Source organism: Sabethes cyaneus, chromosome 3 (genome assembly GCF_943734655.1).
Source record: "Sabethes cyaneus chromosome 3, idSabCyanKW18_F2, whole genome shotgun sequence".
Classification (NCBI taxonomy): Eukaryota; Metazoa; Arthropoda; class Insecta; order Diptera; family Culicidae; genus Sabethes; species Sabethes cyaneus.
The window spans coordinates 33,200,709-33,221,688 of NC_071355.1; the positions used below are offsets into that span (position 1 = coordinate 33,200,709).

A 20,980-nucleotide genomic window follows, 5' to 3' on the forward strand; every position below is an offset into this window, starting at 1 on the left:
CTAACAAGGGTTAAACAGCTTTATGTATATCAATCTATAACTTGCTAAGCAGCGTCACTTTTAAGTAATTAACCGAACTTTCAAGCTGTCTTGGGTTCACTGCATAGAACGCTAAGCAGCTTCGAAATAAACTGTCAAAAACTAAGAAAAAACAAATTTAGCAGCACTTCTATGTTCTATTTTTATACTTCTACCTAACTTCTATATTCGTTGCATTTGCCTGCTGTTGGGTTTGAACCCGGGTGTTCCGCGTTGTAAACCTATACCGATCCACTGCGTCACCTTTGTCGCATACAAGCGATGTGAATTTTGCCAATGAGTTGTTAAGTAAAAGTTCGTTTTAGAACTTGCAGCAGCTTTATGCAGCGCGAGTTAATTATAGAACATAAAGTTTGGAACCAGGCAATTAACTATAGTAGCGAGATACCGACAGCATATGCTACACAACACAAACACAATAATGAAGAGTATTACATTCTAATTTATATTTGTAATTAGAAATGTGCGAGGATTAAATTTATTCAAGTGAAATAAAAATAATTAATCTCCAATAGTTGCAGGTTCTGCTGGTTTGATCACCAGAAATATAAACAAAAAAGCAGCACGCAGAACTTGTTAGCAACTAAAGTTACTTCAGAACTTCATGTAGCATCCTAGTAGCTTTAAAGTATCTATGAAGTACTCGCAGCATTTCTTAAAGCATTTAGTTCCACGTATACTTGATATACACTACTAATCAGCAAGAAAGTTCTATACGGAACTGAATCTGAACTAATTATGAACTTTCGAGTTCGCGTGTCAAGTATTATTCGAACTTTTGGTTGCTTGGGATATATGTACCAAAGTGGAGGCGATATACGTGCGAAAGCTTTGACAATTATTTGTAATTCTTTTTTGCGTAGTTTTTATAACACGCAACTAAATACTCCTGAATATATGATTAAGATATAATCAAATATTGCAATCGTCTATACTGCTTTATAATTCACAGTCATGAATTGTATATGAAGGCACGCACGACTGCAAAACAACTTATTATTCACTTCGATTTGACATACTCTAATTATTATACAATTCCAATGTGAAATTGACATGAAAACGATTTATTATGAACTTTCTATTACGATTTTGTGTTATCTGGGTGTTGATTAGAAGCTAGGAAAAACGTGGGATATAACGTTTAAACAACACGTGCTTCAGCAAATTCGCTTATTCAGCACCGGATGCTACCACACAACTCTTATTCCACACTTGCTCTTTTAAGTGCTGCCGTTTTGCTCCTTGGGTAACCTCAACTCTGGTTTGACGTTTTTGTGTATTTTGTTTGGATTCCCTTTGTAACCTAATTTTATTGCTAGTGGGGTTATTACTTGCAATTCGTACTACTTGTTTGCGGAAACTGGAAATGCCCGACTTTTCCGAAGCAGAAAAATGATATCAGTTCTGCACAACATATTTTTTTGTCATTTTTGCAGTTTTTTGCTTCTGGGTCTTGCGAATAAGTAATCAAAACAAACCCCACAACACTGTCAAACCTGGGACGAAAAAAACGCACTGACATCTGCGTGCAATGCTTTATAGCGAACAGGACGTCTACCGCACGGGAATGACACTTCCAATACCAACCTGTACAAAAAAAACGTAGCCAACATAGAGCGGGCCCAAGCTGACAGCTTCATAGATGGGCTCAAGCTGACAACCGAGTCGGATGTGTAAATTGTTAAATTTTGTTAGTTTTAGTTTGATTTTAGCCAAGGTTTTAGCGTCACATAGCCAATGCCAGACAGGCAATTGATGCGAAATATGTGAAACCTTGAAAATGGTTAGTTAAATTCGTTTTGTGAAATCGCTTTGCGTTTGCCGCGTTTTTCATGTGAGCAACGAAAATGTGACGTCATATCAGCCCCCTGGTCTACCGTAATAAGCTGAAGGTATTAAATAAGCATTCTTGCGATCCATCGGAAACATTGAAAAGCAGCTGATCTGGTATCACTGATTTTTCAAGAATATTGGGATTTGGCCCTTTCGTTAATTCAATTTCATTAAATAAAAAAACGTAAAAAACAAAAAAAGATCAAACAAAAACGAAACAACAGTCAAACGTAACAGTACGGAGCAACATCAATGCGGTGAATCGCAGTTGCTTCTTAATCGTTAGTTTAGTGTTTTTACCAGTTTTGTACTTGAAAATCAGTAAAAATGAGGTATAATAAATTATCATCTCCATAAATTGTGAAATACCTATAGGCTATAGTAATTGTACTCCGGGTTAAATGACTCATTATTTACTTATTCAGGATCAGTGTCGATGGTTTGCTGGTGTACTTTCCGTACGAGTACATCTACCCGGAACAGTATGCTTATATGCTGGAACTGAAGCGAACCTTCGATGCGAAGGGACACTGCTTGCTGGAGATGCCTTCGGGGACCGGTAAGACCACCACGCTGCTATCGCTGATTGTAGCCTACATCATGGAATATCCGCACATCGTACGGAAGTTGATCTACTGCTCGCGTACCGTACCGGAAATCGAAAAGGTAATCGCCGAGTTGAAGCACCTTATGAACTACTACGAAAAGCAAACGGGTGTAATGCCCAACATAACCGGTTTGGTGCTCAGTTCACGAAAAAATATGTGCATTCATTCGGAAGTTAGCCGCGAACGGGACGGTAAAATAGTGGATGCCAAATGTTACGGCATGACGGCCAGCTACATCCGTGAGCGGGCTGCGTCGGACGATTCCGTAAGCGTGTGCCAGTACTTCGAAGGATTTCAAGCGGAAGGAAAGGAATCGACGCTACCGCCCGGTATCTATTCCATCGACGATCTGAAGGATTTTGGCCGAGAGCGGAACTGGTGTCCGTACTTTGTGTCACGCTTCGCGGTAGGTTGTACTTACGGTAATTTAATTATTGATTTTTCAATGGAATCGTTTGTGGATTGTTTTAGATCAATCAAGCCCAGGTTGTAGTCTACAGTTACCACTACCTGTTGGATCCCAAGATTGCGGAGGTTGTTTCCAAAGAGCTTGCGCGGGAATCGGTCGTGGTTTGCGATGAGGCTCACAATATCGGTAGGGGCTTTAAACCCGAGTTGGTGTGCTCTTTTACATATGCTTTTTTCGATTTTAGACAACGTTTGCGTAGATTCTATGAGTGTAAAAATCAATCGACGACTGATTGAGAAAAGTACAACCGGAATTCATACGCTGGAGAAATACGTTGCAGAGTAAGAACTTAGCTAACTTTAAAGAGGAGTACGAATTAAATTTGTTTACCCATAGGATAAAAGATGACGACCGGCATCGGTTGAACGAGGAATACCTACGGTTAGTCCAGGGACTGAAAGAGGCATCGTTTGCTCGAGAAACGGACATGGTTCTAGCTAACCCTGTTCTACCATCGGAAATTCTCAAAGAGGTAGTTCCAGGAAACATCCGAAACGCGGACCATTTTCTAAGCTTTCTGAAGCGTTTCATTGAATACATAAAATCGCGTCTCCGAGTGCAGCATGTGGTTCAAGAGAGTCCGGCTGGTTTCCTGAAGGACATTCAACAGAAAGTTTGTATCGAGCGAAAACCGCTGCGTTTTTGTGCCGAGCGTTTGTCTTCGCTGCTGCGAACTTTGGAAATCACCGACCTAACAGAATTCGGTGCACTAACCGTGATAACTTCGTTCGCAACGCTGGTGTCGTCCTACACAAAAGGTTTCACCATTATCATAGAACCTTTCGATGACAAAACACCCACGGTGTCGAATCCTATTATGCACTTAAGCTGCATGGATTCATCGATTGCGATGAAACCAATCTTTCAACGGTTTCAAAGTGTGGTAATCACTTCCGGAACACTGTCACCGATGGATATGTATCCAAAAATACTGGATTTTGAACCGGTGGTAATGAGTTCCTTCACTATGACCCTCGCCAGACCATGTCTACTACCGATGATTGTCTCGCGTGGCAATGATCAGGTGGCCATTTCATCGAAATTCGAAACACGCGAAGATACAGCCGTTACTCGCAACTATGGTCAGTTGCTGGTGGAAACAGCTAAAACCGTTCCAGATGGAATCGTGTGTTTTTTCACGTCCTACCTCTATCTGGAATCGGTGGTAGCATCGTGGTACGATCAGGGCATTATTGACACTCTGTTGAGGTACAAGTTGCTGTTCATTGAGACGCAGGACAGTGCGGAAACGTCGTACGCACTGATGAACTACGTCAAGGCGTGCGAATGTGGCCGAGGAGCAGTGTTGCTAGCTGTAGCGCGCGGGCGCGTTTCCGAGGGAGTGGATTTCGATCATCATCTCGGCCGAGCAGTGCTGATGTTTGGCATCCCTTACGTTTACACCCAATCCCGGATATTGAAGGCACGGTTGGACTATTTGCGAGATCAGTTTCAGATAAGGGAAAATGATTTTCTTACCTTTGATGCGTTACGACATGCGGCGCAGTGTGTTGGCCGTGCCATTCGGTAGGCAGTCGTGAAAACCTTTCAGTCCGATGGAAATTTATTTTAATATGTTTTTGATACTTGCAGTGGTAAAACCGATTACGGTATTATGATCTTTGCGGATAAGCGTTTTTCCCGACAGGATAAACGTGGTAAGCTTCCCAAGTGGATCCAAGAGCACCTGACGGATAACTACTGCAACCTCAGCACCGAAGAATCGATGCAGGTTTGTGTTTGTGCTTTTGTTTTTGAATGTTTTCTGATCAATTACATAAATCTCATTTCCGGAATTAGTTGGCAAAGCGATGGCTTCGCCAAATGGCGCAACCCTTCACACGGGAAGATCAATTGGGCGTTTCTCTGCTAACGCTAGAGCAGCTTCAATCGACCGAAAAGGAAAAATTGGAAAAACAGGCCCAGGGCAAAAACTAATTTCTAACGTACTTCTGAGGCATTTCAATAAAACTACCTCTGTGTCTGATAATCTGTCTGTGTTTATCCCTCACGCTAATTAGACATATTTTTGTATCGCACTCTGAGTTGTCTTTAAGTTTAAGCAGCGCTCAATCGAGCGGACTTCAAATGCATCCAACCAATCATCGACCTTATCGGCAAGGTCGTAAATTATCCACTCTCCCTGATCAACCAGTGAGTCGTCTTTGCGCACTCAGCAAACCATCAAATGGCTTCCAAATCTAAAGCCGGTCGCCACTGCAGCTGCCCAAAAAATCTTCAATCAATCGACTTCAAACGACAACGGACCAAATCTTTGTGCTGCGACAGATCCTCTAAAAGTGTCGCGAATATGAAATCTCTACGCACCGCCTTTTCATAGATTTCCGCCTACGATACTGTCGACCGTAAAGAGCTAGAGATTATGGACGAAAACGGTTTTCTCAGGAAGTTGACAAGACTGATTAAGGTCACGATGAATGGTGTACAATCTTGTGTGAGGCTGAGGATATCGGGTGCGTTAAAAAGCCCTGCTCTCCTGTTTCAACGTCGCGTTAGAAGGTGCTCTAAAACGTGCGGGTTTTAACATGCGGGGCATGCTTTTCAATAAATCTAGCCGATTTACCTGTTTCGCTAGGGACCTGAACATTGTCGGAAGGGCGTTCCAGACGGCTGCTGAGTAGTGTACCACACTGAAACGTGAAGCAGTGAAGGTTGGATTAGTGGTGAATACGTTTAAAACCAAGTACCTACCTTTTAGCAGGCGAACCGAGCGCGATTGAGCTCGCATAGGCAATAGTGTGGAAGTCGACGGGGATGAGTTCGAGGTGGTGGACAGTGGACCTCGGGCCGTTGATGCCGTCGGATAACAACTGCAGCAGAAAAATACGTAAACATATTCTTCCAGGAAGTCGTGCTGACTACGGACTCCCCAAGACTCTTAGGTCTGGTAAGCTTCACCCTCGTACCAGGATTTACCATGTACAAAACGCTAATAAGACCGCTAGTCCTTTGCGGGCACGAAACGTGGACAATGCTCAACGGGGACCTGAAAGCACTGGCCGTTTTAAAACCTCGTATGCTTAGGACTATCTTTGGTACAATGGGCGGGACATGTAAGAATGCCGGATAGCAACCCCGCATAAATGGTGTTCGGCTCGAATCCGGTTAGTACCAGACGCCGGGGTGCTCGGTGGTTAGACCAAGTGAACCAAGGTCTGGAAAGTGTGGGACATTCGAGAAATTGGAGACGGACAGTCATGGACCGAGTTTGTTGGCGAAACATTGTTATGCAGGTGAAATCCTAAAGAACATTGCACCATGATAAGTAAGTACGATGGGAATCAGTTTGTACTCCGACAAATATCGTCCGCAGTACCTTCCACTCTTACACAGCAAAGTCGCGTATGTGCTCCGTGAGGAACGTTACGGCTTCAAGTTCATAAAGAATTATCGGTCTAATATAAGTTTTGTATATTGTCAGCTACGGCTACGGCAGCTCATGCTTCTCGATCGTTGCGTTTTACCGCTTGATCTCCTTAGTAGTGCTGATGGTCGCGTTCGCTAGTGATTTAAAATCACGAACTCATCTTCGTCTACCACTTCTAGCTCGTCACCGTCAACGGCTACCGTCCGTGAGAGACTTGCGTGTGTTTTCTTTTCTTTTCATGTAATTGGTCTTCGACGCATTTATTTTAAACCCGAGCCACCTCCGTCGTCGCAAAATTCCTGATATTAAAGTCATCGGCGAAGCCCAGGAGTTGGCTACTCTTAGTGAAAATCGTTTCGATGCCCGCTCGTCGTATTACTCCCTCAAGAGTGATGTTAAACAGCATGCAGGATAAGCCATCACCTTGTCACAAACCTCGCCACGTCACGAAATGTTTCCGAGATGCGCACTAAACACATCACTCGATCCAATGTAGCTCTGATCATTTGCATCATTTTATCCGGAAAGCCGAAATCAACAAAGATGTGATACCTGGACACGTTGTACTCCCGATATTTCCTCAAGATCTGTCGGATGGTGAAAATTTGGTCCGCAGTTTTGCAAGCCCACATGAAGCCCACCTGGTAATTTTCTACGAAACCCTGTGCCGGCGTAACAGGATCTGGTAGGGTAGGCGTTTCTGGTTGTAGGCGTTGTTTGCCAGCGTTATGCCGTGATAGTTGCAGCAGTAGAGCCGATCGCCCTTTTTGTAGATGAGACAAACGACTTCTTCCATCCATTCCTTCGGTAGCTTATCATCCTTCCAAATTTTGGAATTAACCCAATAGGTTTAGAGCTGAAGCTAGCGTTTCTCGGCCATGTTTATAAAGCTTTGCTTATAAGCGGTCGTTAGTACCGACTTTGTCGGTCTTCAGCAACCATTATCGAAAAACTGCATCCACATGTCGACCACCTCGTGCTCGTTTGTGATTAAATCCCCCCCCCTCGTCCACCACTTACTTACTTTAGTAGCCGAGAACCGAGGTGGCTCTTGCCGTATCAAGAATTCCTCTCCATTGTACTCGGTCCTGGCCCTCGTCGCCAATTCGCTGTGCGTCTCGACACACGCAAATCGACTTTAACGTGGTCGAGCCATCTAGCACGTTGGGCCCCTCTATTCCTGGTGCCTGTGGTGTTGTTGTAGAGAACGGACTTCATTGCACAGCCGCCCGGCATCTTTGCGACATGGCCGGCCCACCGTAGTTTCCCTACTTTCGCCAGGTGTACGATGGGAATCTCTCCAAGTAGTGCCTGTAGCTCGTGATTCATACGCCTTCGCCACTTTCCGCGTTCCGTTTGTACTCCGCCAAAAATAGTCCGAAGCACCTTTTGTTCAAATACAGCTAGTGCACGTATGTCTTTCGTATGCAAAATTACTGTCTCAAGTCCGTAGAGGACTACCGGTCTGATTAGCGTTTTGTACATCGTCAGCATTGTGTGGCGGCGAACGCTCCTTGATCAAAGCGTCTTGCGGAGGAAAAAGTTGGCTCGATTTTCAGTTTGAATGCGTCTTTGGATTTCCTTACTCGTATTATTGTCGGCGGTGACCAGAGATCCCAAATATACGAACTTATCAATCACTTCCAGTTCATCGCCGTCAATAGTCACTGTCCGTGGCAGGCAACCGTTGCTTTCTCTGGAGCCTCTTCCTACCATATATTTGGTTTTCGGCGTATTGCTTTGCCACCCTATTCTCCTAGCCTCCGCTTTTAGTCTGGTGTAGATTGCCTCCGCCGTCCCAAGGTTTCTAGTAATGATGTCGAGGTCTTCTGCGAAGGCTAGGAGTTGGCTACTCTTTTGCTGAAGATCGTTGCTCTCGTTTCGATGCCTGCTCGCCGGATCACACCTTCAATCGCGATATTGAATAACATTCAGGACAGTCCATCCCCTTGCCCTCTGCGCGATTCGAAAGGACTCGAGTGTCCCCAAAACGCGCACGTAGCACTTCACTCGCTCCAGATTAGCTTTGATCAGCAGCGTCAGTTTGTCCGGAAATCCGTACTCGTGCATTATCTGCCATAGCTGTTCTCGTTCAACTGTATCGTATGCTGCTCTGAAATCCACGAAAATATGATGCGTGGGCACGTTGTACACTCGACATTTCTGGAGGATTTGTCGGAGTAAAAATTTTATCCGTAGTAGCACGGGCCCCCGTAAAGCCTGATACTGCCCTACGAATTCTCTTGCTATTGGGGATAGACGACGCAACAAAATCTGGGAGAGTACCTTGTAGGTGGCGTTGACCAACGTGATGCCGCGGTAATTACAGCAATCTAGCCGGTCGCCCTTTTTGTAGATGGGACAGACTCCACCTTCCATCCTCTCCTCTGGTAGTTTTTGCTCCTTCCAAATTCTAGAAATTATCCAATGAAGTGATTTTGTAGAGCTCTGCAGGGAGTCGGTCCTTTCCGGCGACTATTATTCTTCAGCTGACGAATTTTCAGCGGGATCTCTTCGAGATCGGGAGCCGACCAGCTGTTGTCGTTTGTAGGCACTCCGAGTTTAACTTCCGCTGCGTCTCTTGCTGCCATATCACCATTGAGGTGCTCATCGAAGAACTGCTTCCACTTGTCGACCACATCGCGCTCGTTTGTGATTAGATCCCCTCCCTCGTCCCTACACATGTCAGGTGTAGGTGTGTAGCCCTTATGAGTTTGGTTCACCTTTTCGTGAAACTTGCACGTTATTAGCTCAGAATAGTTCTTCCAGCTCTGCACGATCTCTGTCCTCCTTCTGGCGCTTTTCCCTCTCAGGATTATAGTCAACTCATTCCACATTTGCCGACACTTGATCAAATTCTCCCTCGTGGCAATGCCTAGATAGTTTTTCCAAGCTCTGTTTTTTCTCTCCATCTCTTGATGGCATTCCCCGTCAAACCAATCATTTCGTGCGCTCGAGGTTTTTTCACCTAGCACCGCGGTTGTGGTCTCATTGACTGCCGATCGTATTCGGCTCAATCCGTTTTCTAAGGTGGAAGCACCTAGCTCTACAGACGAAGATGGAGCTTCTTCCATTACGCGCCCGTAGTTCTCAGCAACTCGAGGGTTGTCGAATTGCCGAATGTTTAACCGAAGAGGGCGGCTTTGTCGGTAGTTATAAGGCGTCGATAGTTTTGGTGGCTTTGTGCATATCTTTGCGGAGGAAAGAAAGGGCTTGTGATTACCAGGCCTTGGGAAGATGCAACGTTGATGCAGCTTTGGCCGTTGTTGTTCCTGTCATGTCAGTATGCAGGCTATGGGGCCTGGTCACCGGTTTATTCATTATGCTTCCTTGCCGATCTAGGCGTTCATATCCCCGATGACGATCTTCATGCCACGGATTATCCATACCTTCTTGCCTTTGCGACAAATCTCCTGTAGTGTCACGCTTCCGAACTTTCTAACTGATCGAGCAACACCTTGTCCCACCCACGAAATTTAGCGATCTACAGTTTCAGGTATCAATACCAAGCATCCATTTCACGTCCTTGTTTCATCGCCTTTGTCCATACCAAATGTTTCGAGTCGAATTTATTTCAACGATTGTAGTAGGAGAGTTTAGGAAGGTAGCCTTACTAGGACCAGGCTACCGAGTCTCGTGATGGGGTTGCCATCTTACAGTGCCAACACAACACAGTGCCTACTTTTGCTCTTTATATACTAACTTAATTTCAACAGGGATTAGTTACCCGATCTCCGCTAAAGTTGCTCATATTTCGGCTGGAATCACGAGGTACAGATAGGAGTTGCTGGATAAGAGACTGTGTTGTTTGTGTTGCGCATTATCCAACCGTTCAGTAAGCCATGAAATTGTGGTTAAAGTGTCTAAAATTAAGTCGACATAAAATTTTATGAAGGGAGTGAAACCAAAGGTGCGAGCTGGAGGCAAATGTGTAAATGAGTTGAAAACACATCTACCTTAGCCAGGTTGCTAAAAGCCCTCGCCATTTCGAAATTACAACTTGGTGGTACAGAGATACAAATGTCCAAAGTAGTAAAGCATTTTGGAATAATCCCATGGGAAACTGATCGACTGTCTTTCAGGCAGAAGTGTATGCTATTTTAGTAGAATGCGCCCATGTCTGCCTGAGGAGAAATTACCGACGTGCAAACATTTGCATTTTCTCTGACAGTCAGGCAGCACTCAAGGTGCTAAAGGCTGCAATGTGCAATTCCAGACTGGTGTGGGAATGTATTCTTTCACTGCGACAGCTAGCTCATAAGAACCATAGGTCAATCTTTACTGGGTTCCGGGCCAATGTGGAATTGAAGGAAATGAAAAGGCCGATTTACTGGCACGAAGAGGATCATCGACAAGATTTATAAGACCAGAACCATTTTGTGGAGTCTCGTCAAGTGCTATAAAAACGGAACTTGACGAGTAAGAACTACCATTAAAGTAAACTGGAATGGCATAAACGGACTACGACAATCAAGAAGGTTTATAGAACCTAATATCAGGAAAAGCCAACCATTGCTTAGACTCAACAAAAAAGACCTAAGTACAATGACAGGACTAATCACCGGTCACTGCCCGAGCAAACATCATCTCATGAGGATAAGCAAGCTCAATGAGGAGACTCTGCGAATGCCGAGTATTGATACAACGCAGACTGCGTATCCTCGGGAAGGGAATCCTAGAACCTTCCGATATCTGGAATAAAAATCCCATTGAAGTACTTAACTTCATACGAAGTGCAGTACCGAACTGGGATACATGTGCACATCTTATACGGCCGTCAACTCGCCAATAGTGATGAGCCAAGAGTATGCACTTAGATTAAGGTGGAGTATACCACAATAGATCTCTATTATTGGTCGCAGTGGTAGTGGTTCCTGCAAAGAAAAAAAAAACGTTTGGGTTGGGAATTCGGGCGTTTGGAAGAGGTTCAATAGAGGCTATGACAGATAATGCACGAGACTGGATCCAGACTAACTGATGCGGCTGATCAACGCTATTTAAGAAAGAGTGATAGGCTACGTGTGTGTTTCGGGGACACTCTCGAGTGCCTTCGGAGTTTCTTGTACGATGTGCATCGCCTTTGCCGCGAGCATAGAAATGAAAGGCACGATTTTCAGCAACAGTTGCCAACTCTAAATTAATCTTCGCGGAGGACTCCGACGATTAAATACAAATGTTGCGACGATGAAAGAAATCTACGCCAGATTAAAAGTAAATGAAGCTGGGTGGATTGGGTTAGTGAAATTAATTAGTAATCGTCCCTATTCTGCATTTCGAACGAATCTCTATTTCGTTCGACTTGTTTCGAACGAGATATTTTGCCCATTTGATTTTGCTGTCGAATATTTCGTTCGAAAAAAAAACTTTCTTTCGAAAAACATTTGCTCGCTTCAAAGACCCCACCGGCATCAGAAATATACATCGCTCAACATGGTAAATGACCAAACCAGATCGAAGTTCACTTGAGAGTGTCGGTGACGAGCGGCTCAGGACCGAGCGGTGTAGAGACGAGCATAACACGAGCCACCCCGGGTTTAAGCTTTTAAGCAGCTAAAGTAAAAGTAAGTCAGATTTATAATGCGTTTATTATTTCTGTTTTCTACGTCACACATTCTGATCTCTAGTCACATATAGATTGGTTGGAGGAGTAAATATCAGCGTCTGACGCTTTCACATACATAACTATGCTTTCCAATATCAGTTACGATTCAATATATGTAGTCAGTTTCGTGAAGTGCTTGGTAAATATTTTAAAATAGTTTTTCTATCTTTTCAGTTACTATGCTTGCTTGAGTTGTCATCAACGTGTTAAAGTAATCTTCGAAAAACAAGTTTCTATCTGTTCTGATATTTGCAGGTAGATGCGGATTTTAAGATTTTTTCGATAATTTAAATTTAAGTGTGATTGCGCATGGATTAAAAAAAACTAGTTTAAATTGTCAACTAACAAAAAATCTTACTTTACTGTTAGCTTCAGTGGTCAGTCTCATTTTTTCTAATGGGGTAATTTTAGTTTCATGATCGAATGTGTTTATCTGAAAAAATGGGAAAAATAACTTAAGTCAGAAGGGCCCAATAACCAATTTAATTACCTGTAGCAGTTTAAACCTCCAGCACATCACTTCATGAGATCGATCGTAACCAGCACCAGACAGGCGATGGTCCAGCTGACAATTAGCAGCAGCCATCCGTTACCCTTGAACGGGCTGCGGAAATCGTTCACGATGCCTCGCCCAATCATACTGTCGCAGGCTCGCCGAGCATGGTAAACCAAATAGACCGGTATGAGATACTGTATGGCCGTGCCCGCGTAGCATCCGGTAAAACCGACCAGCGAGATGACGCTTTCGGTAAAGAAGCACACCACAACCGGAGGCAGAATTGCCAGCAGTGGAAAGAAAACTCGTCTCAGGAAGAAATTGTACGAATCAAGTTGCGTTGTGTCCAGAAACAGCGTCTGTAGGTTGCTGCGTAGAGTGATGGCAATGATCGGGAAGCTAGTGGATAGAGTGAACACAGGGAACAGAGCCAAGAAGTACTCGATTGCCTTTAGGAAAGTGCTGTCCTGGTCTGAGTTCGGAACAAAGTTTAGTGTGTACAAATCCTTGATTTCGCTAAATGCGAAGATTCCCGTCAAAGCCAATGACAGGTAAAATGCACAGATCAGAAAGTAGTCCATCGAGATCAGCTTTTTCAAACCTTTTTTGTTGGAGATCGGTGTCAGCAAACTTGGCAGTGAATGATGACACATGAATGAATAAATACAGGTGCCAATGAGATAGGGAATCCCATTAATGTTGGCTCTTTCTGGGGTGATTGGTGGCACTGTTTGTTGCGCGAAGAGTCTATGAATAGCGATACTAATCATTACTGAGAACGCGAGCCACCGGAAGAGGACAGTAATCAGTTGCAGATACTTGGTTTTCTGTACATTGAAAAACACAAATGGTCCCAAAATGCCTACGAATACAACCAAGCAGAGCCGGTAGATATCGAACCGTGAGAGTACACTCTCTTCCCAGCACCGTGTTATAACATCGTCGTTGTCCGTCGCATTCATAGAATGATTGTGTGAACTAAAATAACAAACAAAATCAACATTTTCGGCTGTAAATATTACCTTACCTTTTTACCAAATAACATCTCTCAAGCTCTTGGATACAGCAGCCGTGTAGATACTCAAGTCCCCGTACAAATAGACTGCCAAGCAGAAGTAGAACACAAACCGGCCATTCCTCCCGAAGAACAAATTAGCCATCTCCCCAAGTTCGAGCTTAGACGAAAGACTATAGTACTGGTTCCGACTGTACATAATGTTCAGCGGAGTCTGCTCAATGCTGGCATCCGTCAACTGCTCGTCCGCCGCACCGGTCGCTATCAAAGGTTCTTCTGCAATCAATTCCACGTTGCTATCTTCGTCATGTTCAAGCACACGGTCCCTTTTGATGAACTGTAGTCGCTTCCAGTTTTGAATAGCGTTTGCACAAGCCATCGTTTCAATGACGAACGTTACCGTTACATAGCTTGCAAAGGCCAAAACTACAATGAGCACCGTCCCCAGAAGCCATCCGGCATGACTGAACGCAGACGGGAGCGTCAGCGCCCCCGTTCCAACGATTAGGTTGAAGATAAAAATGAACCCGATCTGCAAGTATGGTCAGCATTTCATGCCCGGTATGAATCATCATTTTGATCTTATTTTGCAATAAGTTCATTGTTAATAGTAAAATTATGAAGCATTACTTACCCATGTCGGATATTCTTCTTGTGCGCTTCGATTAGGCATATCACATTTGTCTGTAGGTTACCTGGGCATTGATTTTCCTCTAAACAAATTACAAATTACCGATTAACATCGAAAGTGATGGTTACTATTCAATTTTACGGAATTGAATTTTATGCATAATCCGTAATTCGACGACAAGTAAAAAAGTAACAAAGAGGCCACTATGTGGGAGGCTCACTGAGGCGATAAACAAAAAAGCGATAAAGCACACAAAGCAGCAAGCAAAACAACGTCGTACACTGTCGGAGTTCGAGTATTTATAGATCATTTTGCGATGACGTCATTTTGCCGTCAAATGACACCACTTGGTGGTTTGTTTACATGTTTTTTGTCACATCCAGCAGTTTCGATTTGAAATTTCGTGAAGGATTACTGAATCAATTTCTGTAAAATGCATGTAAGGCACTTTCTCTTCAATAAAAACCCGAATTAATCCACCTAGCGGCGTGACCTGGCCTTTCTACTAGATCATTTTTTATTTAATAGTTTCTGAATATGTATTTATAATTCAGTTAGCCATATTTTAAACTTCAATTTACTGCGAGCAACTATTGTATTTTCCTTATTAGACTCCAGAATGAATATATGTAGTAAATCAATAATTCAAAAACCAAAGTGCCACAAACATTTCCGATTGCAGGTAACAGTGAGATAAGAAAATTACGATTCAAATGTTTTAGAGCAACTCCTGCTTAAAAGCGCTGGAAAAAGAGCCATTTTTGTTTCGACTATTTTTAATTGAAAAGAAATTTAGCTGAGGTGTTGGATGCCACGTAAGGATTCATTTTCTATGAAACTTAGTTTTTGTTCATCAAGCGTAACTGTTCAAAATGGCTTATTTATAAATGAGGTCAATATTTAATATATAGCCTAAATTATGCTCTAAAATGTGGTGAAGTGTTATCGAAACGGATACTCCTTCGAATCTAAAACAAATCTTTAAAATTTGATAAAGTTTTCGAAAATACCCTAATTTTACTTTCTTTTAATAAAACTCAAACAAAATCAAATTCTACGTATGATTTTGAACAAAATATGTCACATAAACTTTTTTCTTCACTATTTAATTTCTCAGGAGCATCTCTAATTAACTTGACTATATTTTGAAATATCCGTTCTGTATTCCTCAAAATTCTTATTTGCCAGTCAAATTCACAACGTATTGTGTACAATAATTATATTTTCTTTCCTTGGGTGCAGAAATACTTGTAAGCATCATTTATATAACGTGATGAACATATTATTTAGTTTTATAACATTTACGTGATTTATAGAAACATAATGTAAACACAAAAGATAATTTTTGCAGACTTGAATGAATATATATATATATATATATAAATATATATATATATATATATAGATATATATATATATAGATATATATATAGATATATATATACACACACATATATATATATATATATATATATATATATATATATATATATATATATATATATATATATATATATATATATATATATATATATATATATATATATATATATATATATATATATATATATATATATATATACATATATATATATTAAGTATAATCAATATATATAGAATGCCAGTGTCGCTGCAGTGCGCGTGGTAAACATCACACTTGTTCAGATAATGTATTTACAGTATATATGCATATGTGTGTGTGCCTGAGATTCATCAAAAAGGAATCTCATTGTCAAACTTTGACAACCAGTTTAAAATTTCAAATATGGCTGCCAAGTAATGTGATTGGAAACTTCACTTGCTGCAAATTTCTGAAAAAATCGGTGCAAAAGGGCGCAGTTGTGGGATTCAATTCATCCGGACGAAAAGAAAAAGAACGTTTAAAAACATTTCACTGGCATGAAAACACAGCGATGAGCGCACTGATGACAACACCAACGAGCGCACAGATAAAGAACAGATAAATAACAATGAGCAACTTTGACAATGAAGTTCCCGATTCACAGACTTGATACAGATTGTTAGCATCATGTTTACCACAATGAGTCCCGTAGTAAAACAGCGACACTGGCATTCTATATATATTGATTCTACTATATATTACCCCTCTAACAGGTCTGATTGACAACATAAAATGTTCATAGCAGATTTTTTGATATTTTGATATTAATACCATGCGTTCAAAAGTTAGCATCTTTGATTGAAAAACAAGAGTTCAGAAAAATTATTATTATATTTCGATTTTGAAGAAAAAGGATATCTACAACAAAATGGTTGATCCCAAAATTTTACTATTAGTTTGCTTGGCTTCAATTTTGCAATATATCTGAATTAGAAAAAATAACTGAATAGAGCATTAGATATAAAAAAGAGAAATGGAAATATTTCTTAGCTGACGCTCCTTCAGATAATTATTGTTGCATGAAAATCAAAACTTAAGCTTCTTTTGAATGTACTTTCACGAAAAGATAGTCATTAGCTTGATCGCATCGTTTTTACAATGTATCCCGTTAGAGGGTTAGGAAAACAAGATGAGGTCGAATAGTGCAAAAGCTGTGCCATAAACATGCTTGAGAATAGGAAATATGATCGATGTGATTTCCAGTGCTTGTCAATTCGATTTATTTATTGAAATATGATGCATGACATGAGATTTCTGTCTTTTAAAGTGTCACTAACGAAAACAAATCTTACAAAATTACTACCGTACAATGTTTTGCTCCTATTTTTATATAAAATTTCTAAGCTCTAGTACAAGCGAGTGGTCGTGGGTTCGAATCTTAGTAGAATCAAGCCATTCGATGTCAAGTGACTTTAGCTTGGGTTTATTCTCAGGCCCCTCCATTTACCCTTCCTTCATGCTGAATTCTATATTTACCCTCTGTAGCCTCTTAACAATGCAAATGTCTCTCCTATAGTTTAAGTGTACTGGTCAGAGGTACGAATAAGTCCTCGCCAGGGACGGCTATAATATGGGATAGTACTAGCAGCGAGGAATAAGTGGGTAAAGTAGATCAAGCTTTGAAGGAAGAGTAAACCTCAATACACACAAGCAGGCATAAAATTTAATAAGCATATCGCTCACTCAATAGCGATTATAGCAAAAAGAAATGCAGTGCAGGTCATACAGCAAACACCCGGGCGATATTACAATAGATCAACTATACTGGTCGCAGTAATGAGTCCACACATGGAAAAAAAAGCTCTTATTGATTGGAAACAGCATCTATTGATGCGCAAAAAATGTTTGCAATTTATATAAGTTTATCTGGAAAAATCAATCCATTAGTATATTAAATCCTATACACCACTATATCTAAATGCTTAAATTAACTGCTTTTCTTCGCTTTTTGCTTTTCTTGTCTAATTGCGAGTTACAGCAAGTGAAGAAAATGACAATCGAAATCTGAAATTAAAGAAAAGAAAAAACTTTTTCCGATTGAATCCCACTACAGTGGGATTTCGAATTTGGCATGGTTCGGTTTTGGCATGGTTCGATTTTGGCAACAAAAGTATCCGTTTTAGGCAACACAAAATATTTTACTTCCAAAAGTATGCTTAAATATCACTCAGTTTCCGCATTACTTTAAATGACGAAAAAATATTGCCCTAAGTGTGTTCATGAAAAAAAGTTTGCGATCATAGAATGTTTCGAACAATAATATTTTTATTGCCGTAGGACTATGTCTTACCGTAGGTCACCAAAAACTTTCTTACACCGCATGGATAGGTCTTGGCGGATTTTGTGAAAAAGGTTGCAATCGTTGATTAATAACATTTGGTTAATTTCCAATGCATTTACATTCAATTTTGTCATATCAAAAAGGGTCTCGATTTTGGCACGATTTCGATTTTGGCAACACAGGCGACACGCATTTGTTGCCAAATTCGAAATCCTACTGTATTTAATATTTATTTGCGAGTTGCGCCAGATGCGTAGTTCGCCTACCAACGTGCAGGCTTCATCAGTGTCTTATTTCGAAGTGTATACGTATCTGTCGTGAATAAATTTTAAATAGTGAAATTTAGTCGGAAAAAGTTTTTTCTTTTCTTTAATTCCAGAGTTCATATTCCACATTCCACTAAGAGGCTTTGAAAACTTCAGACAATTGACATGTTTCACACTCTCCTTGAATTTCAATACAAAAAATTCAAAATTACAAATGTTTTGATTTTACACGTTTTAACGGTTTAATATACGGTGCTTAAGTGTTAAAGTTTGAATAACTTTTGAATGAACCGTCCGATTTCCAATAACTCAGTTTCGTTTGATAGATCTCAACAGTAATTTTCAAATGATAATAAATCTGGTGATGCTTTACATTGAATTAATGCTTATATGTTACAAAAATATGTTTTAAATACAAGCCATCTCCGAGAAAAGTGAGTGAGATTGAAAAGCGTCACATACACACACACATACATACACACACACAGAAAATGCTCAGTTTTCGAAACGGAGTCGAATGGTATATAACATTCGGCCCGCAGGACCTTCTTTCCATTTCCGGTTTTTCGAGTGATTTCTATACCTTTATACTATATATTTATATAGTAGAAAGGCAAAACAATATTAGTAGTGTGGGAGATATGGAGTTTTTAATATCTGGGGCATGCGTAATTTTAACTGAATTGTTAGCGAAAGTATGTTTAAACACGTCTACCTAAAGTTTCCGGACATTTTCATGACTAAATAATGTATTTTAATGAAAAAGATGCATTTTCAACATAGAATCAGCATAATAAATTTTGATGTTCTGGATACTTTTGTATATATTTAAATAAAAGTAACAAATTCGTACAAATTTTTGTAGTGAAATTTTTATAGTTTTATTATTTAAGGGGAGACGGAAAGTCGGAAAAATCAAATTTCAGTTTCAGCTGCTCACTTTTTTGATAGCTTGAAATCGTCGCAGGGAGAATCTGCTTGGCTGTATGTAAGTTATAAGTATATATTATGTTTGTCTAGCACGTAAGCTATTGATTTACTTGACAAAAAAAAAACGATATTTGCCGCCGCGACGATTCTGGCGACGGTTTTGCCCGCGACGGTTATAATTCATCGCGTACGGAAGGGTGGGAAATAGATAATACCTTCAGAAATGTTATGGCGGTACGTGTATCTCAGAATCTAGTGAACCGATTCGGCTGAATTTTTTTTCAGCATGTAAAAATGAATTATCTAAATTGTTACGTAGCCGTTTTTTGATATCTCAATTTTTCAATTTTTTATGAGCTTTTAACTGGCGATTTTTGACGAAAAAACACCTTTCTCTCGGAAAAATTGCCGCCATGTTGGTAATTTTTCGAGTTTTCGAAAACCGCTACGTAACAACTTAGGTATTGACATGAAGCTTCAAAATCATCCTTGAAATCTGCTCTACGTTACTCCGTAGGTTCCCGGCACGTACCGCCAGCAAGGAACTATTTTCTAGAGGGCATTCACGCGCCCACCTGCCACCAGCATAATAATCACTATTCTGGTATCCAAAAAATACAAAACATATATTCAAATATACCCTAACCAATAAGCAAAATAACCAACACTTAACTATAATTCGAGCATCTGAAAAAAATCAGTGGGGTTGTGTACAAGACACGACCGCATATATAGGTGACGCAGGACTACGTAAGTGTATTTGTAGTGATAGTATCAGCATCTTTGGCTCGAGCAGCACGTTCCTCCGTTTGTAGTGATAGTAGCATGTATTCATGCTTGTAATCATTCGATTTTTCATGTATACATGCTAAATGCAACATATATACATGCTACATGCGTTGTATGTAACATTTATCAAAGTAGTAAAATTGCATACGTTCAATTCTCAAAAGATTGTACATTTGAAAACAATTTAACAAAATCAAGAACACAAACTATTGCTTTCCTGCTACCTTACTGAAATTAAAGATTGTTTTTATTACCCACGGTTCCCCACGTTGAAGGGATTTTACCAATTTAATCCTATTTTATCAACAGCACATCTTTTCACTACACTTCTAATGGAACGGCAAGCATGCGTATTCATACAGAGTCGTATTATAACCGAACACTACAACAGCTGTAGTACATTTTTCCAACACAGATATCAATTTCGCCGAGGTTTAATCGTCTCGCAGTAAAGAATTTGCGATCTGTTGGGACGATGAACTTATGTCATTTTTTCTGGCACACTTCCCTAACACAGACATCAAATTGGACTAGGTTTAATCGCGTTCGTAAGAAATTTGTTGGTACGAGGGGGCTTTGTCACTCTTTCTGGCATACTTCCCAAGCAAGGACATCAAAATGGTCTAGGTTCAATCGCGGAGTTAAGAAATTTTGTTGAAATAAGGAGACTTTGTCACTTGTTTTGGCTTACTTCCCAAGCACAGATATCAAATTGATATAGGTTTAGATCATCGTAAAGAATCTTCCAACCAATCACAAAGCGAAAATTCTGGTAAAACATAGGTTCATTATTTTCAATTTTTCAATAGTTCAACATCAAGAATCCATACTTTTCTTCATTTGGGTCAATTCTTAGAAGATTTTCCGATCGATTGGTGTAAGAATATTGAAAATCGATCGGAAAACCGCTGAGCTATTAGCGCTCAAAACCTTTCATTTTTCGTGACGCTCGCATTTTTCGATTTTTTGGAATGACACCCTATCTCAAAACTTGCCGTAAGACGTAGTCCTACGTCAAAAAAACCGAAAATCTATTATTTTTCGGTCTTGTAGAGTAGGGTCCCCCTTAAGTGTGCTAGTTATTTGAGCGATATGATGCATTGCTATGTCGACTAATGTAGTATTTCACTCCTGAGATTATTCGAAAGTTCGAAGTAATTTCGAAACTTGAAAAGGGCTTTAATAACACTTCATTGCACTATGGGAAAAACTGGCTTAAAAACGAGCGAAA

The 20,980-nt window shown here is 40.6% G+C and overlaps 2 protein-coding genes across 2 annotated transcripts; one reads left to right on the forward strand and one right to left on the reverse strand.

The window, feature by feature from the left end:
* The first annotated feature begins 2,095 nt into the window (after positions 1 to 2,095).
* Positions 2,096 to 4,900, forward strand: LOC128742357 (general transcription and DNA repair factor IIH helicase subunit XPD). The gene is made up of 7 exons (XM_053838692.1): positions 2,096 to 2,204; positions 2,298 to 2,886; positions 2,952 to 3,075; positions 3,134 to 3,230; positions 3,286 to 4,476; positions 4,543 to 4,681; positions 4,750 to 4,900. The coding sequence occupies exons 1-7, from the start codon at positions 2,200 to 2,202 to the stop codon at positions 4,885 to 4,887; spliced, it is 2,283 nt and encodes a 760-aa protein (XP_053694667.1). The 5' UTR covers positions 2,096 to 2,199; the 3' UTR covers positions 4,888 to 4,900.
* Positions 4,901 to 11,920: 7,020 nt separating this feature from the next.
* Positions 11,921 to 14,272, reverse strand: LOC128742551 (transmembrane protein 104 homolog). The gene is made up of 4 exons (XM_053838948.1): positions 14,085 to 14,272; positions 13,471 to 13,982; positions 12,430 to 13,413; positions 11,921 to 12,372 (listed from the first exon to the last, which is right to left on the reverse strand). Exons 1-3 carry the CDS (start codon positions 14,121 to 14,123, stop codon positions 12,456 to 12,458), a joined length of 1,509 nt encoding a protein of 502 aa, XP_053694923.1. The 5' UTR covers positions 14,124 to 14,272; the 3' UTR covers positions 11,921 to 12,372; positions 12,430 to 12,455.
* Positions 14,273 to 20,980: the final 6,708 nt, after the last annotated feature.

Coding starts and splice junctions, on each gene's coding strand:
- LOC128742357 (XM_053838692.1), top strand. Junction 3,076..3,133: donor CGATGAGGCTCACAATATCG/GTAGGGGCTTTA, acceptor TTTCGATTTTAG/ACAACGTTTGCGTAGATTCT. Junction 4,477..4,542: donor TGTGTTGGCCGTGCCATTCG/GTAGGCAGTCGT, acceptor TGATACTTGCAG/TGGTAAAACCGATTACGGTA.
- LOC128742551 (XM_053838948.1), bottom strand. CDS start 14,123: ATGCCTAATCGAAGCGCACAAGAAGAATATCCGACATGG. Junction 13,983..14,084: donor AAGAAGAATATCCGACATGG/GTAAGTAATGCT, acceptor CCATACTTGCAG/ATCGGGTTCATTTTTATCTT. Junction 13,414..13,470: donor AGCTTGAGAGATGTTATTTG/GTAAAAAGGTAA, acceptor TTGTTATTTTAG/TTCACACAATCATTCTATGA.